Source organism: Heloderma suspectum, chromosome 4 (genome assembly GCF_057233095.1).
Source record: "Heloderma suspectum isolate Gila_16-S chromosome 4, 16-S_ref, whole genome shotgun sequence".
Taxonomy (NCBI): domain Eukaryota; kingdom Metazoa; phylum Chordata; class Lepidosauria; order Squamata; family Helodermatidae; genus Heloderma; species Heloderma suspectum.
The window spans coordinates 79,783,317-79,810,791 of NC_139461.1; the positions used below are offsets into that span (position 1 = coordinate 79,783,317).

At 41.6% G+C, this 27,475-nt stretch overlaps 1 protein-coding gene across 1 annotated transcript in view; it reads right to left on the reverse strand.

Moving 5' to 3' along the window:
• The window catches only part of GREB1L (GREB1 like retinoic acid receptor coactivator), a 229,354-nt gene that overhangs the window by 94,048 nt on the left and 107,831 nt on the right, over positions 1-27,475 (reverse strand). The window contains exons 3-5 of the mRNA XM_084849730.1: positions 20,212-20,371; positions 19,861-20,058; positions 10,559-10,735 (exon numbers count right to left, since the gene is read on the reverse strand). Coding sequence (XP_084705856.1) covers positions 10,559-10,735; positions 19,861-20,058; positions 20,212-20,368 — 532 coding nt within the window. The 5' untranslated portion in view covers positions 20,369-20,371. The remainder of the gene's footprint in view (positions 1-10,558; positions 10,736-19,860; positions 20,059-20,211; positions 20,372-27,475) is intronic.

The window sequence follows — 27,475 nt, forward strand, 5'->3', positions numbered from 1 at the left end:
AAGCCAAATGGGAGTTAATAACCAAAAATCTTAAGGTTCTATAATAGAATATAGACCTATGTTGTTTTTTTTAAAGCTGGGCATTGGGGAAAAAATAACTTTAAAAAGAACAGAAAGATAGCTGTTTATTTTATGTAAATACAACGTTGTCATACCCGCCTACCACATTAAATTTTTTAAAGTCAAATATACTTGGATACTGTTGGACACCTCCACACACACATCTTATTAGTCAGTACAAAGCATACCACGAAGACAAAGAGCAGCACACTGTAGACCAGCCTTGTGACACTTGCAATGTGCTCTGCAGCCTTTCTTGCAGCCACATTGTATAAGTTCCCTACAAGCTTGTGTAGCCTCTGGTACGGTTGTCCAGCATATTTCCCATCCACCCCCATCCTTCTTCTTCCACCCCCAATCACTCCACGAGGGAAGCTGTGGTGTTGCGATCATCATTTGGGCCCAGCATTGGCCAGCCTGGTAGACAGCCCTTTTGATATGCTGAATGAGAGCAACCTGTGTAGGAGGCAGAATGTCAAATGTTCTACCTTTCTGCATGAACAGCTGCTTCCTTGCATCATTAACATGCTCTTCGCTGCTGGTATGGTCACATAGCAAAACTACAAATCTCTGCAGTGGCTCCAGCCATTCTTCTATTGCCTACTGCCTTGGCCTATCAGCCAAGGTACAGAATGCTGAGGTAACATCTCCATATGCATTCCAGGTGTCCCATGCAGTCCCTTTGCCCCTGCCTCCAAAAAAGGACACAGTATCACACCCAGTAATTGTGTGGAACATTGCCAAGGCAACACATCGATCAGGACCCAGGGCTTTTGCTAACTCATGAGCAGGAAGAAACCGGAAGTGCATCCCCACTCCAAATGCCAGCCATAATTCATTACTGTTCAGGCGCTATGCCAATGTTATGGCCAGAACTACAACGTCAGTGTCAACAATGCGTATTAGAGCTTTATTACACCCCGGCTGTACAGCATCACTTAAGTGGAGTAGGATGTGAGTGTGAGCCTTTTCGTGTGAGCACAGAGCCAGTCCCAAGACATCTTGACAATTTACACAAAGCACATTAGTCTTGTTTGTAGTAATCACCTGTTTGTTAGTGTCAATGCCTGCTAGCGTCATTGCCAAGAAGGAGAACGACTCAGTCTTATTGTCATCAACATGGAGAAACTCTTGCCAGTTTTTTGCGACTAGACTTGACGGCTCGACATGTTTACGAACACCTTTTCCCCTTTGGCTGTGTGTGTCACTCTTCAAGCTTTCAGACCTATACACATCCCAGATGATGTCTAATCTTGTTACATACTGAAACTGTGATTTGATATAGGGAAGGAAAATATCAGTGGCATAATCCTGGAATGTTTTTGCAAGCCCTGGTCACAGCTTGTTGACAATGGCTGCACCATCAAGAATGGTCACCTGCACTATAGGAGCAGAGAAATTTTCTTCCATAGGTGTGAGCTTGTCCGAACAGTACAACAAATCAGACTTTGTTCCTGTTCTCAAACTCCACAACTTTGACAGTGCTGGAGGATAGGCTTGATTCTTGGGGTGAAAGAAGTGATCTAGAACACCATTGCGTATCTGGGATGCAATGTAAAGTCTAGAGAAGAGCGAGCACTTCATTCTTTAGGGAGATCAGTTGCAGCCATTTACTTGACTTTTCTCTGACTGGAGGATGGCTGAAGATATGGAGATTGTTCCATTTGACAGGATCAGTGATAGGTTTATCTTGGTTGACAAGCCTCTCACTGACATATGTTTCACATTGGGCAACTCCAAGTTTCTCAATCTTGAGCAGTGTGTCTGCCACTGCTGGATCTACAGTGTTTCTGCTGTCAAGTACAATAAGATCACAGCTGTTTTCATTAAATGGGTTTCCCATATCTTCTACAGCTCGAGATTTAACAGATTTTGCAAATGCCATCTGCGAGTGCTTTTTTAGCCTCGCGGTGACACTCATCTGTGTCCCATCTCTTATTACTTGAATTCTCAAATTCTTCAGTTATGCAGGCCATCTCAGGACCAGACACCATCCATCGACACAGAACTGATGGGTTTTCTGCTAGCCCTACAGCCCCATCATCACCTTTTACAGATGCATTATTCTGCTTGTGGGCCTGGTCAATGGCAATAACAGAGAAGGCACGTTTTGACTTTCTTGTGACAAATTTCCCTTTTATGAATTCTTCGTAGACGTTACAATGCTGCTTTTAAGTGAAACTATATCATGTAAGTGCACATATCCATCTCACATAGTGGGTATGGTGCAAAGCAAAGAACCAAGGAACAATCTTGGACAGGGCCTCAGTGTACAGCGGGAAGTTTCCCTCTTGTATCGCTCTCACATAAGTCATCAAGACAAGCTCCAACTGTAGAATGATGTACCAGAATCGGAACTGGGGACATATGTTACTTCTTTCATTACACTACTCTTCCAGTGACAAGGAGTGGCCATTGTCTTCTAAGTCTTGGCTGTTCTCATTATAGGCCTGCTGGAGAAATACATAGAGGCTACTGGCTGTGATTTGATGATGAGCCCTACAGGTGCATGTCACATGGAACACTTGTATAAATGAATTAGCTTTTCCTGCTGTGGTAACATCAGCCTGAACAAGTGCTCCTGTCTATCCACTTTCATCCAGAAGATCTCCAAGAACCTTGAGAACTGTCATCTCAATATGGAGCCCATCAAATACTACAAATTATAAACAATTATTTATAATGTCATAATAACATTATAAATAAGGTTATATTACTTATTCTCCTTAACTCAATTTTGCATGTGCATGTGTGTATGAGTGTGTATGGTGGATGTCTGCACATGTATTTACACACCAAATCAAGCAAAATCACATTCATTTTGACCCAGAGAGCATCAAACATACAAGAGGGCAGATTGAAAATGTTTCTTAGGAGGCCATTTTGAAAAAATGTCCACTATTGCTGTTAGGGGGGGAATCTGTGATGGCCGTATAGCCTACAATCTTCCTGAGAATATGTCCTACCTGTGCCCAAGTCTCATGCTTTTATCATCAAAAGCACTACTTGGCCAAATATTGCATCTTTCTGCTAGACTAAAAGGAGAACAGAAACAAAGCATCATTACTCCCCAGGTATCACCAGTCTTGGTTCCACTGATTCTTGTACTTCCTAGAGCAGTGGTGGGAAACCTCTGGCCCAGGGACCAAACGCAGAACTCCAGGCCTCTTCATCCAGACCTTCAGACCCTCTCCAGGACTAGGGATGCATGAATCAGCAACACTCAAGCTTGAGAAAGTTCTCTGAGTTCCATCTCGAAGCTTGTTCTGACTTGAGTCCATATCAGATTGCGAGCTTTGTTTTCTTTTCACATTAAAATCTGTGTGTATTTTCATGAAATTTCTCCATATGTATGCATTAGTTGAGCACATATTTGAAATGTGTACAACATACTCTTCTCCCATTGATTAAAGTGTATTTGTGTGCATTTTTCAAATGTACGCATGCTGTCGAACATATCTGTTTTGGTCCACAAATCACATTGCGAGCTCAGAAACGTACGGACTTCAACTGTAGATTGTGTCCAAGTCTGTGTTCAGTCTGGAAAGTGCAAACTGGATAAATCCTGATCAAAAACTATCTGAAACAAATTTCTCATACATCCCTAGCCTGGCCAGGCCCCCTCATGGGACTCACTCTAGGTTATTGATATTATTTATTCTGTCCTGCACTGTCCCTGAAGTATAAAGCTGATGGAGGGAACCTTGCACACATTAGGGAAGAAGTATACTTGGATGCAAATGTCTTTTTTTCCTCATTGTGTGGTGGACAAAAATAAGAGCCACATCAATAACTCCACCCACTTTTGGTCATAGCCACACCCACTGCTGGAATAAAGACACACTCCACCCCCAACAGATTTCAACCAAGCTAACACACATTTCAATAGGAAAAAGGTCCTGTTCTCCCACCCCGCCCCGCTTCTAGAGTATTGTTTCAAAGAGCAGTAAATCTTCAAAATTGCCAAAGCTACCACAGTGTTAGGAAAAACAAATTATGCAATTAAGATGCTCAACATCTTTTCACAAAGCCATCTTTTCTCTCCCAGGGTTAGCAGATGCAAGGGTTATATTTCTTTCCAGTAGCAAATGTTCTCCTTATTTCTCTTTTAACACTGCCTTAGTTGTCCTTGTATTTTCAGAGGCTTCATTTTTACTTTTATGTGGGAAAAGAATTTAAAGTGGTAACAAGGGATGAGAGAAGGGAGGGAATAAATATCCTCTCTAGCCCAAAGAATTCCCTGATGGAAGTAGTAATCCATGTTTCCATAGAAGACTTTTCCCCTTACAGGGTGTTCTGATAGGGCATAAATAAGTAAATATTTGAGACAAAGTACTTAGACCATTGAAACAAAAGTTGAGAGCTCCTCTCTCCAAAGAGTACTGTAATCTCTTCTAAACATAAAAGACTTGGGAAGAAAGGTCAGAGGGTCAAACTACTTTTGCAAGGTGGCCTAAATTACATCTTTAATTGGGCTCTGCTGGATAGATGTAGGGCTATATATTATCCTTGAACCATTGTAAATTTCCCACCAATTTCAAAGCAAGTTTGGTATGATGGCAGAAAAATGACAGTCAGTAAGGGTTACATAACAAAATCACCTCCTAAACGTATTCCCTTGATTATTATAATTTTGTGAACTGCCCAGGGAACTTTGGCTATTGGGCTGTATAGAAATGTAATAAATTATAAGTAAATAAAATCAAATCTGTGTTTAGGCAATTTGTTCAGCATTAAGAAGACTTACACAGCAAATGCATCATGAGGTGTAGAGTTTTCACGAAATTGGGTGAAACTGTCAACAGTTCACATTTCTAATCAACAGTTCACATTTGGAATGCTGGCAAAGGCCAAGCTACACACAATGGCCAAGGTGAATGTATTCAACAAAGATGTTATTTTGAAAACAGCTTTATTTGTTTTTTTATTTTATTTATATGCCACCCTATAGCAAAAAGTTCTCAGGGTCACTCACAGAATAAAGTTCAGTAATGAAAGACTTGCTCAGAACCTGAAAGATGACGAATTATGCTCTTTGTACTTAGAAACTAAAACACTTGGGCGGTGGGGAGGATTAAGGAATTTGGATTTTTTGCTACCAAATTTTTAAACTTAATTCTGCAACAGGGGGTAGAAATTCACTTTTTGTTTAAATGAACTGCACATTGCTGAGTTTTCTAAAATTCCACACGCCTGCTGATACAGAAGGGGCCAGCAGATGCTCAGTCCTGCTATAAGTGAAGAATCTGCTCTGTCAGATTTTTTTTACCGATTTTTCCAAACCATATCTTCTGGTACACACACCCAGAACAGTGCATTCAGAAATCCGTACATTTCCAGACTTGCAATGCATTCCGCAGAACAGAAATCCCATATCTGATTAAATCTGCATGCATACATTTCAAAAATGTGTACAATTAGTCAATGGGTTGTTTGTTGTTCAGTCGTTAAGTTATGTCCGACTCTTCGTGACCCCATGGACCAAAGCACTCCAGGCCTTCTTGTCCTCCGCTCTCTCCCGGAGCGTGCTCATGTTCATATTCATTGCATTGGTGATGCTATCTAGCCATCTCATCCTCTGCCGTCCCCTTCTCCTTTTGCCTTCAATCTTTCCCAGCATCAGGGTCTTTTCCAGGGAGTTTTCTCTTCGCATTGGGCGGCCAAAATATTGGAGCTTCAGCTTCAGTATCTGTCCTTCCAATGAGCAGTCAGGGTTGATTTCCTTTAGGATGGACTGATTTGACCTCCTTGCAGTCCAGGGGACTCATAAGAGTCTTCTCCAGCACCACAGTTCGAACGCATCAATTCTTCGGCGCTCAGCCTTCCTTATAGTCCAGCTCTCACATGAAAATGCATACAATTTGAAAAATGCACACAAACAGCACATTTATGTGCCCCAAAATCAGTACAGACCTATTTCTGTAAAAAAATTAATCTGCACAGAACTAGCACAGAATGGACTGACCTGGCAGATTTGCTCATCACTAGCTATAAGCTCCTCAAATAGGAATATTTATATTTTGTATAAATATAAATACAAAAGACATCATTGACTCTCACACACTCAATAGAGGTACCAAAATGGGTTATATATAAAGCTGAAACTGAGTACATATGCAATCCAAGAATACTCTGAAAACACATATTTTTACCTTATTTCCTTAAAATGTGGGACATGAAGTACCTCATAAGAACAGCCAGCACTGCAGGACACAGAATAAGCCAAGGCACAGACAGGACAGAATGTAGGGCTGTGAGATTTCCAAACCAGCCCCAGACAAGGTGATCATTCATTCCATTTATTACATTTCTGTACTGCCCAGTAGCCAAAGCTCCAGAACCTGATTCAAACCTTATCATATGCTGCCAAATGCCTGAGAGTAGTGGAAGGTCTTAACCTGGCACTGAAAGGATAGCAATGTTGGTGCCAGGCAAGCCCCATTGGAGAGATAGTTCCATAATTGGGAGGCTACCTCTCCCTTGTTCCCACCTTCCAAGCCTCCCTTGGAGAAGCCATCTGGATGAGGGCCTTAGATGATGAGCATAATAAACAGGTATGTTTATGCTGGGAGATATGCTCTGTCAAGGATTACGGTCCTGAGACATGTAAGGCTTTATAGGTCAAAACCAGCGCCTTGAATCTGGCTCGGAAAAATACAGGCAGCCAGTGCAAGCAGACCAGAATTGGTGTTATATATTCAGAACTTCTTGTCCCTGTTGTCAATCTGCCCACAGCACTTTTCACAAGCTGCAGCTTCTGAACCATCTTCAAAGGTAGCCCCATGTGGTAATTGCAGTAATCTAACTTGGAGGTTACCAGAGCATAGCAGACCAAAGCCAGGTTATCCTGGTCCACCAAAGTTGATCAAAGGCACTCCGTGGGATTGAGGCCATCTGAGCCTCTAGTGACAAAGACGGCTCCAGCAGAACCCCTTAAGCTATGAAACTGCTCCTTCAGCGGGAGTGCAACCCCACCCAGAACAGGTTGAGCACCCTCCATCCGGTCAGAAGAACTATCTACTAACAGCATCTCATTCTTGTCTGGATTGAGTTTCAATTTATTACCCCTCATCCAGTACATTGTCACAGCTAGGAACCAATCTAGCATATCCATGGCATCACCTGATGAAGATGAAAAGGAGAAATAGAGCTGTGTGTCATCAGCATACTGATGACAACGCACTCCAAAACTCCGGATGACCGCACTCAATAGTTTCATGTAGATGTTAAATAGCATGTGGGATAAAACTGACCCCTGCAGAACCACATACTGGAGGATCCATGGGGCTGAGCAGTATTCTCCAACGCACCACCTTCTGGAGCCAACCATCCAAGTAGGAGCAAAACCACAGCAGTGCAGTAACCGCCGCTCCCAACTCAGACAATCATCCTAGAAGGATATAATGGCTGATGGTATCAACAGCCGCCAAGAGATCAAGGAGAACCAGAAGATCACTCTCCCCATGTCTCTCTCCCAACATAGGACATCATACAGGGCAATCAAGGCTGTTTTTGTGCCAAAACCTAGCCTGAACCCTGACTGAAATGTATCTAGATAATTGGTGTCATCCAAGAGTGTCTGGAGCTGGTTGGCAACCACCCAGTCAAGGACCTTGCCCAGGAAAGGAACATTTGCCACTGCCCTAAAATTATTAAGCTATTCCAGGTCCAGGGAGGGCTTCTTCAGGAGTGGTCTCACCACTGCCTCTTTCAGGCGGTGCGGAACCACTCCCTCTCACAAGGGCGTACGTTTCTAGCCCAGCCAACTGTTCCCTCCCTGCCAGTTTTTATAAGCCAGGAGGGGCAAGGATCCAATATGGAAGTGGTTGCATGAACCTATACAAGCACCTTATCAATGTCCTCAAGCTGTACCAACTAAAACTCATCCAAAAAAGGTGGACAAGGCTGTGTGCTGGATACCTCACCTAATTGACGTCCTGTAACACTGGAGTCTAAGTCCCGGCAGATGCAAGCGATTTTATCCTGGAAGTGCCTAGCAAATTATTACAGTGGGACTCAGACTGATCCAGAGTGTCCTTAGGGCCAGCATGTAATCGGCCCCAGATGACCTTGAAAAGCTCTGCTAGGTGGCACATAGAGGATTCAATAGAGGCAGCGAGACGTTGTTTCTTTGCCGCCCTCGCTGCCCTTGAATATACGTGACCAGTAGCGCACACCAGTGTTCAGTTGCATCCATTAGGAGCTTTCCTCCATCTGCACTCAAGCTGTCTCCTATTTTGCTTCATCGATCTCAGCTCTGGAGTAGACCATGGAGCAGCATACCAGAGAGGGGCTCAGCAGCAGTCATGTCAACCGCCAGAGTCATTTCTGCATTTCACAGATCAACCAGGGCTTTGATCAGAGAGTCAGCCATATCAGCCAGAAGACAACATGACCTGTCTCTGGACTTCGGCTGTTGTGCTTGCTGCAAATAGACTCTACGGAGGGACCACTACCTGCAGCTGATAATCCTGATCTATGCCTGCAGAAAATCCACCAAGACCCCAAAATCCTTCTAAGTTACCAGAAAAAGAGTACCGGGACATAAATTGCAGGCCTCTGTCTTTAAGGTTAAGAAAAAGCAACCATGAGAGCACCATGGCACTTCTTCAAACCAGTGCTCATTATATTTGTCAGCACTCGTGTAGTTTATTTAAGGAAATCAAGACAGCACTCCAGTTCCCCTTCTGGCCATGGGGGAAAAACAACCACAGAAGCCAAGAAGTGGCAGAGAGCACTCTTCCTGGCCATCCTTTCTCAGTGACTGTGCAGAGGCTTGTCACAGCCTGAACCAGCACTTTGTGTCAGCTACAGCAAAAACTGCAACTATATGTACTGTCACAAAGAGCCAGGAGAGACTCCAATCTGGTTCTCATGTAACAACCAACCATGGGTTAATTAAGGCATGGTTGGCTGGGGCTGCGTATGAGTAAGCAAGCAAGCTGCCTCTCACCCACTCACTGCTTCTACTTTGCATTTGGTTATTTGCTGTGATGTCTGACCCTGGCACTCGGGGATGTTGAGGGAGAAACAACCCAAAATTTCAACCCATAATTTGTTGTTAGGTTAAAACTCCAGGTTGTTTCTCCCTCAACAACCCAGAGTGCCGCGGTGGCTTAGTGGTTAAGATGCTGAACTGCAGACTGGAAGGTCAGCAGGACAGCAGTTCAAGACCCGAGTGCCGTGTGACGGAGTGAGCTCCTGTCTTCAGTCCCAGCTCCTGCCAACCTAGCAGTTCGAAAGCAAGAAATTGCAAGTAGATAAATAGGTACCGCTTTGGCGGGAAAGGTAACAGCGTTCCGTGCACCTCGGTGTTCAGTCATGCCGGCCACATGACCACGGAAGCGTCTTCGGACAGCGCTGGCTCTTTGGCTTAGAAATGGAGATGAGCACCACACCCTAGAGTCGGACACGACTGGTTGGGGACACCTTTACCTTTTAAAACTCCAGGTTGTTTCTCCCTCAACAACCCAGAGTGCTAGGTTCGTGTGCATTGCAACAATCAACCCAGGAACGGGGCATTCCTGGGTTGTTTGCTAAACCCGACAGAAAGCGGAAACGATGAGTGGACAGGAGGCAGCTTGCTCGCGTGCAGCCCCAATAGCCCATGGGTTGTCATTCCGTGCGAACTGGGCCACAGCTACAATGTGTACATCTACAATGGTACCCTGCTAAATCAGAAAGGTGCTCTTTCTAGCTGGGTGAAAAATTCTGAGGCACTGAGAGGAAGTGCTTCCATTCACCTGGCAGTAATAGCTAATTATCCCAGATGAGCAGGAAGTGGCTATTGGCCCCTCTGGTCAAGAAGCATGTGAAAGGAGACTGAAACTTCCATGGCAAGGATGAGAGACTTTCTACATCCTATAGTCAAAAGTAAGTCCCACTGAGTTCAGTGGAACTTACTCCCAGGCACATGGGTATAAGATTGCAGCTGATAAAAACATATTTCAAATTTTCAAAATTTGAGAAATGTAGAATACCTTCAGAGCTCCTTAGATGGGGGAACAACTGGAGCAATTTGCCCTAGGCTTCCACAAAACAAGCCCCCCTACCAGTGGCCCCTCCCCCCCAAGCCATGTATAGGTCCTTGTATGAGGCAATGGCAAGTCCCCCAACATCACATTTGCCCCAGGCCCCATAAACCCCCTGTGTGGCTCTGAGTACCTTTGACTGTAATGATATTAAAACTGAAAGATGGGATTCAGGCTTTGTTTAGAAATGGCATTTAAAATGAATTTCAACATATTATGGTGAGAAATCCATGTATTGAATTGGCTTAGCACAGCTTTCCCTATCCTGGTGCCCTCCAGATGTTTTGGACTTCAACTTCCATCAGCCCCAACCAGCATGATCAATGGTCAGAAATGCTGGCATCTGTAGCCCAATACATCTGCAGGGCATGAGGCTGGGGAAGACTGGCCTAACATACCATTAACCCAACCTTCAGGCATTATAAATTTGGCAAGGCACAAGGAATAATTAATGAAAACCAGTTTACCTAAAAGTGCATTTTTTCCATGGTCATCTGGCAAAAACCTCTTGTCAACAGCACAGACTAGAATGTGCTCAGGAAGATTTGGAGACTTGGCTCCCACCAACAGGAAGCCTGCTGGGATATCGATCTGTTCCATACACAGCGATATTAACCGCAAATCTTTGCCTGCTTGACAAAAACCTGTAAAGAAACGATACATCATGAAACATCTATGAGTGATTTACTAGTTTTTGTTCCACTTAGAACAACTAAGGGGAATATGGCTCATTCTAGGCCTAATACTCCCCCTGCCCTCATGAAACAACTGCCTGTCCTAGTTCAATATTTCATCAAGTTCTCTAAAGTCCATGGACAAAGGGTACTAGATAAATTAGTAATATATAAAACAACTGTAGACCCATGAAAAAAAAGAGTTAGCAGCTAGTGGATCATGCTATTACAGTGAAAGAAGTTACCAGTTGTACTTTATGCCACAACGTTTTATTGTATGTTTTTGTGGGGAAGCTGTGAAAGAAATCCACAAAGAAGGGGATGAGGGGAAAAGGACACAGGGCAGACAGGAAGACAACTTGTCCTCCTTCCTTTTGGGCTCCCTCTCTCTGCCACACATATTTCTTCATCGCAATCCAGCTAAAAACAACTGCACACAGAAGCAGCCTTACACATTTGAATCACTAGCTGGATCAGGAACCACAGGAATACATAAATCAAATGTGCATCTGAATGTGCAAACTGCCTCCATGTTGACTTGTCCCTGCTTCCTGATCCAGTAAGCCAGACTTCCCCAACCTGGTGCCCTCCAGACGCATTGGACCACAACAGCCATGCTGGTTGGGGATGATGGTGGTTGTAATCCATCACATTTGGAAGGCACCCAGCTGGAGAAAGCTACAGTAAGTAATATACTCAGAGAACTTCGCATCCTCATTTGCATGGGGATACCTAGCTTCATGGAACTGGTTCTTGGGGAAGCCACCCGAGTGCCTCTATTGCTGGAGCTGGAATGCACCCTGTCAATCAAAGTGGCTGTTACAAGTATTCTGGGGCGGGAGGCGGGGAGGAATTGGTCTCAGGACACATGTGAGCCAACACACACACACACACGATTCAGTCCTTGAAACTGCAAGGGGCCACTGGCTTCTCACAGTTCAAAAGGATTCTGTGGGAAGGATGCTGAGCCCATGTCCAAAGCCAAAATCGCCCCACTCTTTTGGTCTCACCTTGAAGAGAAACAAGCAGCAGGAGTAGGCTCCAAGTGAAAAGGGTAACAGAACCCTGAGTACTTAAGAGTTGGCTCACTGCTGTCTCAGGGCCAAACTAAATGTTCCTTTAATCATGCATAGCTGAGCTATGCTCGATTATCTACCCAACCCTCCTGCAAGAACATATGGCACCGATTCAGATCAGGACCATGGTGCTTCAAGAGATGAGGGTTTGAACTTCCTCTTCCCCACCACCATTTTCATCCCAAAATGCCACCCACACCCCCCTGCACCCTCCCCAGGAGAAAAAAAGAAAAGAAAAAAGCATTACTGGAATCAATTGAGACTTTTCTCTTTTCTTTTTTTTAAGCCATCCAGTGCTAGCGGAGTGGAATTTCAGGATGAAAATGATGGGGAGGTGGCTTAAACCCTCCTCTACCAAAGCACCAGTCCCAATCCAAATTGGGCTGAGCGTGCTTGCCGGAGATTAGGGGAGACAATCACACGTACCTCAGCTATGTGTGACTAAAGGAATGTTTAGTTTGGCCCTGAGAATGTTGACAGGATCGGTGCAGCACACATTCTGAGCCCAAGGCCCTGCTAAATTTAGGGGGGGGGGTTAGGAAGCCAGGAGGCTTTTTTTTTTTTGGTTTAGTTTAATTTAGTTTAGTTTCTCTCTCTCTTTCTCTCTCTCTCTCTCTGTCTCTCTCAATTTTGTGAAGGCAGGGGATACCTGAGGGCCTGCAGGAAGCTTCTCCAGCTCTGGGCTTGTTTTGACACATATTGCATCCTCACATGGGATATCCACATTATATATTCAGGTTTTAATATTATATATTAATATATATTCAGGTTTTAATATTATAATCTCATAATTCTCGAGATCAATGGAACAGTCCCCATAGTTTTTTTGTATCAATTCTGAAAATGCTCCCTAGAATTTATAAACATTTAGGCTTCTATTGTGTACTAAGAAAAGTGCCCATCAATTTGGCAGGCCATATTGGTCATGACCTCTCCTACACCTTAGGAGGTGCATATCTAGAGGAAATTGTCCCTCTTGCATCAGTGAAAGGTGGGCTATGATATGGGATGAGGAATCATCATTACACAAGTGTGGGCCAGTTTGTGCCTTTGTGGATATACTGCCCAAAGGAAGGCAAGCAAGTCACAAAGGGAGAGCATTGGGCTAAATCCAACATTATGTGAGTGGACTTCCACTTGTGTAATGGGAGTTTCCTTTCCCTTTCTTACCCCTGCAGCCTCCTTACCCCAAACCTGCTCTGAAGAGTCCCCCAACTCTCTGGAGTAGTTTTGGGGGGCACAAGGGGAGCTGCACAAACTGGGGTTGCATTTCTAGATATCTAACATTGGTAATTATCATCATTCCAAAGGAAAACCAAACTCGCTTTCCTGAGGGAATCAAGATTACTAATGTATATATGCATATCTTCTGATAGAATTTACTATTTTATGTTTTTATGACTTGTAAGTTGCCTTGAAGAAGTTTTTGATGAGCAGAGGCTAAATATCTCTAAAAATATAAAATATGAAGACAGACACACATACAAAGTAAGCTTTGGTAGTTGTTATAATACTGAATATATGGCCCCAGTATGCTTTATGCATGCTGGGACTTTCTTGGATCAAGCATTTCAGCAGCGAGACCAGTGGTGATTACTGCTTCGGTATATAAAAGAGCATGGCCCTGGCCAGAGGCATCCAGAGATGACAGGTAAGGGAAGTAAATACCACAAGTGATAAGGAAAACAGCAAGGAGGTCTTAATTACTATCATCATTATTCCATAGTATGTACGTGGTAGGGGACGAAGGACTGTTGAGAGGATTATTAACTCAGGTTAGTTAAAAACATTACATCTGACGTTACTAAAACAATTTGGTCTAAGCGAATTTTAAACATAGCAGTTTAACACAGTTTATCTAAACTTGTGTGTAAGAAGTTTCTATCCACACAAAAATCTAAGATTAAAAACACCGGAGAAATGGCCTTAACGTTTTACATATTCCAATCAGGAACATTATGTCTACACCAGCACAAAAACAAACACCTGCCCATATTTTATTATCCATTTAGGATACCCAAGCAATGCATTGTATACTTGTGTAGGCTCCAGTGATGCTACAGTGTAAAAATGTATTCCATACTCAAATTTCACATTTTTGTATATTCTTATTCATATTTTCTTCCTTCTTACCATTTTCAGTTGTCATGTACATTGGAAAATGGCAATCTATTCCTGACCAGGCAATCACCAAATATATTGTCAGGATTTATAAAAATAACAAATTAGTATATTGCTGTTATTATTGTTATGGATTGTAACAGATGAAAGGCAGGTTTTTGCCTTCCTGGTCAGAAGATGCAGTTGATTTACCCCCATCTTTCTCCTTTATCCAAGGTGCATTAAATACTTTGTTGTCATGAGAAGCTGGTATGGTACAAGCAGCATATCCTCTATAAGGCAAGGGAGAGGCACAAGATTTAAAACTGTTGATGGTACATTGAGTACAATTACAGAAATTATTGCAGTTATGTTGCAACACCTTTAGAATGGGTCCCCTTGCTTACTAGGAACATTTCTTTAGGTGAGGGGGGGGGAGAAATTCAAAAGAGGAAAAAGAACAAAATGAAATGCTCTTTAATTTATTTAAAGCATTTTTACTGTGCTCTTCAAACAAAAAGGCTCTCAGAATGGCTTATGTATATTTATATAATATCTTTAATTTGCTGTCTTTTTGTTTATTTTTTTATCTACAGATGAGGCTTAAGCCTGATCTTTGACTTAAACTCGACTTAAACTTAGGGAATATGAAAGGCACAGCATTTAATTAGAATTTTAAGAGTTAAATTTTGAATGGTTCTATTGCTAGGCAGCCTGGTCATTTTAGTTGACATTGCATTAAAACAACAACAGCTAATGGCTAGAGTACAATGTTATTTTCCTGAGGAACTCAAAAGTTTGTTTGCACTTCCACTATTGTTTCAGCAAAGACAATTTAGCATTTTAGACAAGGGATTTCAGTGATAGCTCAAAGCAAGAGATAATTAAGGGATGCAAATCAACTTCTCTGAAGTAAAAAATCTTGCATTTTCTTCCAAAGAAATGCAGATGGTGTTCCCAGGAGCCATTCATTAGCCTCTATTTTCAGTGCTCTTGGTCCTGCAAATCATTATTTAGGATTTAAGTACCTGCTGCTTTTAAAAACTGAATCAACATATTCCTTAGTTTTAACAAGAGTAATTTCAAATTACATCAAAATCCACAGTTAGTCAACATTTTATTATTTTAGCACCAACAAAAATAACATAAAATAAATGCTGGTCCTAGTAAAAACATTTTCCAACTTTGGATTTTGGAATTTTTCTCAAGGACCAATATGTCTTCCTTTGCTTTTTGTATCTCAAATTATTGTAATCAGATGTATGGTGTTTTTTTTAAACTAGCATATAACTCAGTCTTAAACCTAGACATAGCATCCTCTTTATATAGTTTTGACTATATAAAGTTAAACTATATAAAAAGTGTAGTAAACTATAGAAATCTTCTAATACCTGACACATCTGGTACTGGAATACTGGCTCCAATTCTGGCTTAAACCAATTGACATTGATGGGACAAGTTTGTTGGGACTAATTTAAGATGCAGTGTTTTGAATTGGGCTTCGATGGGGTTAACTTTCTCTGTATTGGTAACAGTATAATCTACAGCAGATGGTTACTACCCTTTGTCCAATATAAGTAGCTGTTGGCTTGCATTCACAAGTGACATACAAATTTATAACTCACATAGCTTCATTGGATATATGCATATGTATGCACAAAAGAGACATTGCATGGCCAAGAAGTATGGTGTTTACTTATTCTTCTTACTACTACTACTACTTTCCAATACCTGCCTTATCCCATTTATTTCATGAAAAACTGAGATACAAAAATGCTTTTAAATGATCATGTAGTGAAGTAGTATCTCCCACATGTTTCAAAGGGCTTATTTTAATGTGTTACCCTTGGCTTCAATGTGGAACATTGAAAAACTCCTTTAATAGTACAAACACTCAGCTACAACACGTTTTGTAAATGTAATCATTATCTTCTCACCTGTTACCAAAATACAGTGAACGATTTTAGAGATCAGTAAAGAATTATACAATATAAGATGACAGATTCCATAAACAAAGCTTGCTACCGGGCCACCAGTTAATTTCGATCAGCAGAGTGGAGTTTTAAAACTACCTCGTGACTTGCAAAATGACAAAAGCAGTATGAAATAAAGAAATAGCCAGCAAGATATTTTGGTCTTCCCAAGAAATGTCAAGTTTTTTTAGCCAACCAAGTCCATCTGCATTCTACAACCATCTCTCAAAAACAATACAGAACTGACCCCCTAAAAACAAAAGAGTTTGGCCAACACAGCTGTGAAAACACAAACAAAAGCACTGATGCTGTGTAAAGCAAAGATTGCCTCTCTCTCTCTCCACCCAGCCTTCCCCCTTTCTTAACAGTAACAATTAACATCTCCTCTGTGGGATACAGACCTGTTATTGTGCTGCTTTAAGATAAAGAATTTGCATAAGAAATTACCTATCAAGATTTACATAAGAATTACAGTTCACAGTTACTTCCACTTGTATGTTCACTGCAACTGATCAGGTATCTTCACTGCAACTGATCAGGAATTAAGTACCCGCCTGCCTAATTGCCTCTGAAATTAAGGTTTGACTTCTCACAGTGCAGAAAAGTGAACAGTTTACAACCAAACAACATGACTAGTATAATTTGTGCTCCACAACTCACAAATGCTCTATTAAAGACACTAACCATTACACTGGCAGCTACAAGGCTGCTGGGAAATTGAATGAAGATGTTGTGGATATAAAAACCAGGAACCCACACAAAAATTAACTTGCATTTCAACACCCTGAAGGCCCAGAAACTGAAACAGGCTGGGGTATTTAAAAACAACTATTTGACCTGAGTTCGATCCCAGCGGAAGGTGGGTCCCAGGTAGCTGGCTCAGCTCGACTCAGCCTTCCATCCTTCCGAGGTCGGTAAAATGAGTACCCAGCTTGCTGGGGGAAAGGTAGTCACGACTGGGGAAGGCAATGGCAAGCCACCCCGCTATAGTCTGCCATGAAAACGCCAGTGAAAGTGGCATCCCTCTAGGAGTCAGCAATGACTCGGTGCTTGCACAGGAGGAACCTTTCCTACCTTTCCTTTCCTTCATACACAATTTTATAGTAATATTAAGAACATTCAATGTATCTCATCCCTCTCAAAGCATGTTTCTATTTAAGTATCAGGCAAAGTATCAGAACAATTTTACTACAAATTAATAAAGAGGCATCCATTAGTTTTGGCACTTCTATTCCTAATGCTGAGTAGTAAGAAACAGATATTTTTTCAACTGAACAACATTAGTGATACACCTAGTGTGGGCACAAGACAGGAGCAAGAAGGAGGACAAAATTCTAGTAGTAGTACTACTGCCCAGGAGAGCTTTCACCAGGTATTAATTTTTAATCTTTAAGACTGTCATTATTCATTATCTGTAGAATGCTCAATATCTATTAACTGTTAAAACAGAATTCAGAATCACAACTTCCTACTGAAAGGCTTCAGTCTTAAGAATATCAAGGCTCAAAAAGAATACAAGAAAAAGAGGAAGGTACATATTATATATATTTGAAGTTTATACAAATTCCAGGCAATAGCCTGAAGGCACATGATGAAGCCACTTCGCTGAGGCACATAAAGTCCAATGTTTGGAGGCCAAAATCACATGGTCCATTGTTGCATTTTCTTCTGGAAAATCATTGATGTGATTTTGACTTGCATACAATGGATTTTATACATATAGGCTGTATATAGGATGTTAGAACAAGACATCCCTTCATGGACATGTAGGATGTCAGGGTCAGAGCAGAAAACTGGGTGGATGAGAAAACAGGTACACACTTGCATGCCCTCTCCTCCATGCAATGGGCCAGAATGGGGAAAAATATTATCCAGTCTGGTCTTCTGTGAAACTGAGATTACCCCTGAACACATTCAGCATATAACTGCCTGCAGTATGGACCTATTCTTGGGCCAAAAGATACAATTTGGAACATGGCCATAATATAAGGCTACTACTCAGAATCAGTTTATTCAGACAGGAATATCTTCAAAGACAGTACCTTACAGTAGCAATTCCACCAATATAACTAATATAATTTACGGCACAATCCTATGCATGTCTCCAGGTAAGCGCACACAGTAGTCTTTCCCAGCCTGGCACCCTCCAGGTGATTTGGACTTCAACTCCCATCACCCCCAGCCAGCATGGGGTCAGCATGGGGTCATCAATAGTCAGGAATGCTGGGGATTGTAGTCCAAAACTTCTGGAGAGCACCAGATTGCGGAAAGCTGGTATATAGGATTGTAACCATACCCTATTACAGAGATTATGTAATTCAGTGTCCTATGGCAGATGGAAGGAAGAAAGACACAAAGGTCACTGAAAAAAACCTGCCCAATCATCAGCTAATACTAATGATTCTGAGTTCTGTTAATGTAATATCTCTTCTGTTTCTTCACTGTTTGTTCTCTACTTTATTTATAAGAGCTCTCTGTGTCTGGAATGAGAGTGCATGTGGAAGCTTTGAAATTTGCTTTGTTTTTCCTACATCTTGTTGAAAACGTTCACTGACTGGGTTTGGATGATCAGTGGGGGAGAACAATGCAGTGTTAATCATTCCGCCACCCCAGCACATGCCAGTCATGTGACTGGGATTACCCTAATTACCTGTGCCATGGGTTGCCGTACTGTTCGAACCCGGTGCATGGCGTGGCTGTGGTGACTTTTCACCCACCCTACAACGCATGGCTTGCAGTAGGGGCTATAGGGTTGGTGAAAAGTCACCACGGCTGCATGCCGGGTTCAGGCAATGCGGGTAATTGGGGTAATCCTGGTTGCGTGATTGGCACATGCGGGGGCCAGGGAAACAACCGACGCTGCATTGTTTCCCCCACTGATCATCTCAACACTCTCACTGTCTGATGTCTCCAGGAAATAAAGCCAGTTTGTAATCGAAGGAATACAGTCTATGTTTAAACAATTTTGTTCTTTTGTTTAAAAGAACTGTCAAAACTTTAACCAGGATAGCACTGGACTGGAGATATACAATCACCTTTCATTTTGTCTGTCAACACATACACTTGAATGGTTCAACTTAACCCAGAAGCTTGCTTCCCATATTTTGAAGCAATAGTCTCAAGTATGGGTGGAGAACCTGTGGCTGTCCAGATGTTGCTTGACCCAGCCAGCATGGCCAATGGTTATGAATGATGGGAGTTATGGTACAGCAACTTCTGGAGGGCATCTGTACCCCATCCATGGTCTAAAGCATTTTGAAGAAAAGTCTGTTTTTGTTTAAGAAAAGTACTGCCTCCCTAGTTCTGTTTTAAAGACAATGAAATTAGTTTCTAACATCAATAAGGATTATGAAACATTTTAGAACCTAAACAGATGACCCAAAAAATATTGATTCCAAAAAATATGATTTACATCAGTCTGTGTAGTCTACCATAAACACTTCCTAAAATTCCCTCAAGGAATAGTTGTTTCCAATATTGCTTGTTTCCCAACTTTGAATTGCAGAAAGTTTCAGACTGCAATCTTGCATCCAGTTTACATGAAAGCAAATCCTATTCAGATTGAATGAAAGTTATAGTCATATAACAGCACAGGATCACAGCCTTATATGTTAACAGAACAAAGAGTGTTACGGCACCTTGAAGAGTAACAGAATTATTATGTAAGGCTGCAATCCTATACCAACTTATCTGGGAGTTCAACCCACTGAATTCGGCGAAACTCACTTCAGCGTAGACACGTGTGGGATTGCACCATTAGTCTTTAAGGGCCAATAAGACACTTTGTTGTTTTTGCTGCAACAGACTAAACATGTTACCGTTCTGGAAACTGTTATAATGTTATCATATGCACATTAACAATTCTAATTTCTTTTTTATGTACAGACTTTGCCAAAGTAATATTCTAATTGAGCTTAAGTTTTAGATAAGGAAGGCTTAAACCAACCATCAGTAGTGCAAGACCCTTCTGGGGCAGGTTTTTGTGCGTACGGGATAGGTGGGCTACTGGAATCAGACATATCTTCCTCCTCCTCGTCTTCCTCCATTTCATTAATAGTTTGGCTAGTGGAAAAATCCAAGCTTCCATTCTGGGTGTAACGATGCATCAATTCTTTGTCCAGCTCTTCCACTTTTGGTTTAACGTCTAGAGTGCATTATAAAAAGACAGCATGCTTGCATGTAAGTGTTAGTGGAAAGAAATACTTATGGAAAGTTTTTTTTTTTTTTAATGAAAAACACACAACATTTTGTCTAGTGTAAGAAGGGCAATTAAAATATGCCATACTTGCTTGGTTACCTTCCGGTGAAACAGGAGGCTGGTCAGGATCAAGATAGAGCTGGGAGAATATGGGCCGAGGAACAACACTGTTACATCTTAGAGAGGCCTCTATCGAGTTGTGAAGGGCTTCTTCAAAACGGGCCGATTTCAGTTGCCCTGCATATGAATTCCCCATGATCTGGAAAACAAAAGTAAAGGGTTAACAACAGATTTAGCATATGCAGATACACATCTTTTTATTACAGGAAACAAGAAGTAATGAATGAAAAACATTTTGCACACAAGGGATAAAATATTAGCAGTGGGAAAGAAACCCATAAAAATAACATCTTGGAAAAGCACTCATTGTTCTCATTTTTGTTTAAATCTGCCAGTCTGCTTTTCACTGATGGAGTTGTTCACTGTCATTGAAAAGTACTCTAAGGTATCTGTTTGCACAACTCCCTTAAAAAAACACACACATTAAAAACGACCACTTCAGATTTCAGCTGGGGTGTTTAATTCTTCATAGGAATTTGATAGGAATTCTGTTTGGGCTGGACTAGCTTACTATTCAAACTGAAGCACTGCAGAAATGTCAATGAAATGGAAATTTAAAAGATGAAGTTTCTGGGAAAGTATGATCTACAGGTCCCACTTAAAGTTTCCCAGTTGTCATCAATGCTCTTTTCTGAGCTCTCAACTCTCTCCCACTGAAGCAAACCTGACAGCAGGTTTGAAACTGCTGAGGAAATGAACTGAGGGAACTGAAGATGCTCTGGAGCCCAGGAATGATGAGGTACTTTTCTGAGAACAGATAGGATCTACTCTATCCTATCTCTATCTAGTATTAGACAATGCAGTATTCTCACCTGCTGCTGGGCAGCCCTTATTCTAATCAGAAGTGGGTAGCGGCCAGTGGTGCAGTGGAACTTCTGAAGTGCATGAGCTCATCATGACAGTGCCCATAGCCACTCCCCAAGGACAGTCCAGAAATGAAGGCAGCTGTGTTATCCATCCACCCATCCATCCATCTCTATCCCTCTCTGACCTGGTTTGCATGTAACAACAACCCAGAGTATGGGTTGTTGCCTTACCCAGAGTTTACCCATGAGATGATCACGTAAAGTGCGGGTTGTTTTTTCAGTTCCTGGGTTGCTTGATTCCCTCCTCCTTTTCCCACTCCCTCCCTGTATCCCAAATGCCTACGCAGTGCTGTAGTGCTAGCATGTAGAGTTGTTGTTGTGGGTTGTTTTTTTTTACCACTGCCTCTGTAGCCTGACAAAACAACCCACGAACAACCCATGGTTCTGAGTTCACACATAATGACAACCAATAGTTAAAAGCCCCCAGAGTTCACAACCTAACAACAATCCAATGCTGTATTATTCCCTTCTAATACCATACATATTGGTGGCCATCACTACATCTTGTGGTAGAGAGTTCCATAGTTTAACTATGCACTATGTGAAGAAGTAGTTCAGTTTATTTGTCCTAATCTTCTAACCTTCTGCTTTTTCAGATTCAACTACAATGGGAGAGGAAGAAAAACTTCTCCATATCCACTTTCTCACACCATACATAATTGTATATATTTCTATCTAGTAAATGTAAATGGATTCATGCTGACTTGCTAATAATTCTGAACATGATCCAGTAATTCTGAACATGATCCAGCCAAAATATTAAGTACATTAGAATACCATGTATTTCAATGGGAGACATAACTTCCTAACTCACGAATTTTTAAATGGTGTAGTTTGGTCTGACACATGCCCTAAAATTGCTATTGCTAAATATTCAGCAGCTTTGTGATAGATATCTGAGAAAAGAACAAAAACATGCCTAAGTGGAATACAAATTAATATTTTGGCTAATACTGTGTCAAGCTAATAACAAATAAACATTTTAAGTCCAAGGAAAGCTTTTTCACTGCACAAATAATTCTATCACAATACCAAAGAAACAACATAAAATGTATTGTGGTATGCAAAGGGTTTACTTTTCTGGCAACGTGGAATAACATACAGCTAAACGTTTTCCACCAAAAAACATTTTAAGTTCAGTCAAGGATAGACTTTGAACACAACTTGCTTTGCATTTCTAAATAGTTTGAAGACATGATCTACTGCACCTCCTATGATAATTAATACACCTCTCCGCTGAAAGAACCTTCAAGCTAAGTAAGACTTTACAACATCAGCAGGGAAGATGACATGGTGAACATAATTTACTAGCATCTCATTATGCTACTGAAATATGCCATACCCATTCCAACAATATAGTGTAACTGTAATCCTCAGGCAGATTTCCCAAGTGCTCTTCCAGATTGCCACAGATGGCAACCCCATTTATTTTAACAAGATGCATTACAATCTTGTATCTCTGTCTTTCTTTGATTTGTATCCTGCCTTTCCACTAAGAAAATGGAGCTCAAGGCAGCTAACAATCATAAGAAATAAAAACAATTACAATAAAAACTTGGTTAAAACAATAATAAAATACATTAAAATTCAGTCTGAGAACACAACAATAACAAAATAAAACAGCGCCCAACCCAACAGACCAGCTTACCTGCCAAAGGCCTTCTTGAATAAAAACATCTTTGCCTACCAGTGGAAAGACAGCAGAGAGGTAGTAAATCTACCTTCTCTCAGCAGGAAGTTCCATAGCCCAGGAGCCACCTCCAGGAAGGCCTCTCTCAATTATTATTAGGTTATTATTATTAGGTTGTTGCTGTTGCTGTTGTTGTTAATAATAATAATAATAATAATAATAATAATAATAGTAATTTTATTATTATTCCCAGAAGAGTAATGTTAGCCTCTGCCTTTAGTATCACAGAACCCACACCATCTCATAATATAGTGCAGTATTCCTGGGCTTTTATTGTAGAGTTTCCTCAGATTTATGAAAAGATGGCCCCTTTCTACTAGGGTTTTCGGTGCCCTGTGGAAGCCAACAAATCCCACAGATACAGCTGCTAAACTTCTATACCTGCTGTGCCACTACTTCCCCATCTTCCCAATTCCTAAATCGGATCCTCTGTAGATGTCCCAGACATACCATTTCAACACCAACCTAAGGTTAACTGGGTATGCATCATTCAGGGATTCACAGTCCTTCAGTACTCCCAGTAAACTATACTTTGTGGAAATGCAACTGCTTATGAACCATTACCTATAAGAACAGTAGATCCTTACAAAAGTTATGTTTCAAAACTTAAAAGGAGTAGAGCAACTAACCAAACTTTTTGTTTCCATGATACTTAGATGGACATACCCATCTTGCTATGGCTGAATCACACTCAGCATTAGAGCAAGTTATGGGGCAATCCAAAAGGCAAGGCAACAAAGCAGACAGATGGTCATGCACAAAAGTTCCAGTCTCATATGGGATCAGGCAAAGGCAGGAGTGGTCCAGATACAAGCAAAGGTCAAGGCACAGTTAAGCAGTAACTTACCATACTCAATCCAGAAGCAGAGTCCAATAGGAGTCCAAGGGTCAGTAGCACAGAAGGTCAGTCACAAGGCATAGGAACATAGGAAGCTGCCTTATACTGAGTCAGACCATTGGACCATTTAGTCCAGTACTGTCGACAATGACTGGCAGCAGCTCTCCAGGGTTTCAGGCAGGATTCTTTCTTCACCCTACCTGGAAAAGCTGGGGATCGATCCCGGGACCTTCTGCATGCCAAGCATGTGCTCTATCCCACTGAGCTATGGCCCCTCCCAAGGCAAGGTCCAGGAAACACAGTACAAGGCACAGGGGCTCATAAACAATGTTGTTCCAGCACTGGCTAGGCTAAAATTGAAGGCTTATATAACCAGAGCTTTCTGAGCCACACCCAGGGCTCAGCTGCTGTGCCTTACAGGCCCTATAGCAAAAGTCCTACTCAGGAGAAGAGCCTTGCTCCCAAGGAGTCCTCCTTTATAATCTAAATCCTTCTCAAAGGAGTCCTGTTGGCCTGCTTCTTGAGGTCGCGATGCTCTCGGGGGCTAGGTGGCTACCCAGCCTCTACTTCAGAGGGGGAACTCCCCTCCTTCTACGGGGCCAGAGGTGATGTCCTCTGAGGGCCCTGGCTCCCCAGATCTCCTGATATGGGTGGCTCCTTGGCATTGTCTGTATCTGGGAGTTCTAGCTCTTCCTCAGAGGAGGATTCCTCCAGCAGGAGCATGACAATACCATATTATACATTTCTCTATTGATTTTTCTCCCTTCTATTCTTGAATTCTATGTAAACTTCCCATTTGTACCATGGAACAGGGGCAGTGGTTGCTAATAGTATTACGCAAAATGACATGGATTTGAAACATGATTATTAAAAAAAAATAAAGTATTCCACAAGAAATTACTAAATTCATGTTAATAACCAAGGTTTATTTGTCTTTTCAATTAAAAAATTCTCCTGGTGCTCCACTAGGACATATTTTTGCCCCTGAGGTTTCAGATTCAGAAGAACAAATAACAATGAACTTGTAATTTGCAACCAAGGCTATGATCTTGCACATTTGTTGTTCAGTCATTAAGTCGTGTCCGACTCTTTGTGACCCCATACTTGCTTGTAAATTAGTCCTCTTGAAATAAATGGGGATTGCTTTCAAATGAACCTATTCAGATGTCAGAGGATGATACATTTTGCTTTATAGATACCAGTAACCAAATCCAGCAAATGGGATGAATTGGTGAGCAATTTGAAATAAAAAAGAAAGTCTCTTCGATTAACATGGCAACCTACAAGCTACTTATGAGAAGTTTGTGCCATATGTCACTCTGTGAATCTAGCCTATTAAGACAACAGCTTGCTACTAATGTGACCTTCTATTTTACAATCATTCTAGTTCTCATTACTTTTCAAGGATTTGTCTTGTCTATTCAACCCAGTCAACTTGGGAATTATTCAAGCCTTCTAAAAACAGACCTATGGTCTTTTAGGGCACAATCCTATGGCCGCTAGACAGTGGCTAGATGGCCATAGGATTGGTTGGTTCCCAGAGAACCCCCTCCCCACCACCTCCCCCACCACCTCGTAGGCAGCACAGATCGTCCCCGCGCTTGGTAGAGCAGCACAGAGCAGGGAAAAGGGTGCATTCCTGGGGCAGGGCATTCGGAAGTGCTGGTACAGCACTTCCTATGTGTCGTCTGCTCCCCCGACCCTGCACTCCGACATCCCACAGCTAGACAACCGAAATCGGCCATCTAGCCACGAATGCAGGGCAGCTGGAGTGCGAAGGAGACTATCCCCTCTGCACTCCTCCTGCCCTGCATTGGGTAAGCGGTCACCTCCAAGTTCAGAGGCAGCCGTATATCCCCATAGGATTGCTCCCTTAAACATTTAGGGATATCAGCACTGGGCAGTACTCTCTAAAAAACACAAATACTGATGTCAAATATATCTCATTTAAACTGCCATTTCCGTGAAGCTTTATATAACATTCACCACATCACTACTAACAATTAATATTTTAATTTTGATGTGGCAAATGCATCAGCCAGTCTGTATGGTGAGATGGTTTTTATTTTTAAATGCATAGTCGCTGTCCTTATGGCATTTAATTGGCAGATCAAGTAGCACATCCACTTTTTCATTTACAACTAAAAGCATATCTTTTTAATCTGGCAATTAAACAACAGGTTTATAAGGCTAGCATTGAAATAATAAAATGAAACTTGCTTATGTCTGTAGCTATCAGGAGAACATAAAAACCAAGAAGAGGGGCAGCATGCCCAAACCAACCATAGTCTGTTGCTTTTGTCTCTGCTATGTGAGCATCTCAACAGTGATGAGAACAGCATTCTCATAGCAATGAGAATACATACCAGATGCAAGATCAGTCACACCAAGGGCCTCTTCCATGCAAGATGCAACAGAAGCTGCAAGAACCACAAATCACCAAGGTTCAGCCTAAGAACTAGTTTTCAATGCCTTGCTCAGTCCTGGAATGTTGATGTAAAAAGAAAGAAAAACAATCAAAGAATATATAAAGTGCCTTTCTGGCAGCACTGGCTAGCCATAGGACTGGGAACAGAACTTTCAAGTAAGAGGGAGTGGCTTCCAAAGCAGGCTTGAGCTCCAACACTTGTTAAGAAATTAACTGCAACAGTTGGTCACACAAATAGTTAGGATGCTACAAGAATCTCTCACTTTCTTTTACTCTCTAGTATAAAAGTCAACCAACGTGACCGCCCTTTTGCATAGTCACTTTGACATTCTGCAGTATTTGATTGTCCACCCACATAATTGTCCAATTTATTTAAATGCGCCCTGAACGTATGAAATTGTGTTGTACTGGGTTAGCCCATGATCTGTTCCAACTAGCTAATTCTGTCTACTCCAAGCTGCTCTCCAGGGTTTCAGGGAGGGGTCCTTTGCCAGCTTGCTACTTGAGATCCTTTAACTGAAGATACTGGTACAAAATACATGCCAAGCATGTGCCCTACCACTGAATTATTGACCCTCTCTCTTCTTCTCTTGTCGTTTTTGGTGGTATCTATGAAATCACAGTATCACATCCAATCTGAAGCACAGAGGAAACAGTAATTCCACATGCAGATCAATGTTTGTATTGACTGCACTGTATTCCCATTTGCTTTGGAAGGCAGGGTTCTATAGGTTCAGAAGAAACATCGTGTAAGGACATAAATGGCTGTGCATAATTTATTTGCCAACAGGGAAGTTTATAAACTGTCTTTTCAAAGTGGCTCTGGGTAGATTCAGAAATATTAAATCAACATGGGCAAATAAAAAAGGAAAAGATGACATAGGGAAAGAATTATTGTCTCTGCAAAATCAGTGAAGAGGACTGGGGCTCTCTCCTTTTATCCTTCTTCCCCTTCATAACAGATATCAATGGCACTAAATAAATAAATACAATGTGAAGGGGGGAAAGCCTTTTTAGAAACATCAGTATAGTATGTAAACCATTTTAGAAGACTTCTATATGCCCATTATGTTCCAATTTGTATTTTCCAATGATGTTTAAAATATGAACACAAATTAGAAACATACTAGCATAGATACACTGAATTCAAAACTATTATTGTGGTTATATCATAATTTATATAGATGTCAAGTTTTTGGACCCTACTGACAGCACATAGTAGTAATATGACATGTGTGGGGGTGGGACAGGTGTTTGCCCAGGCAAGAAACCAATGGTAGAAATCCTTAAGCCTTGCCATAAATAATGAGCGCTCTAAAGATCTTCACTGTTCCCAAATGATCCCAAGCTAGTGTAACCTCCAAAACAGCAAAACTGGATTCTAAAGCGTCTCCACTGGAGCTGTCTTCAGCACCTCTCTG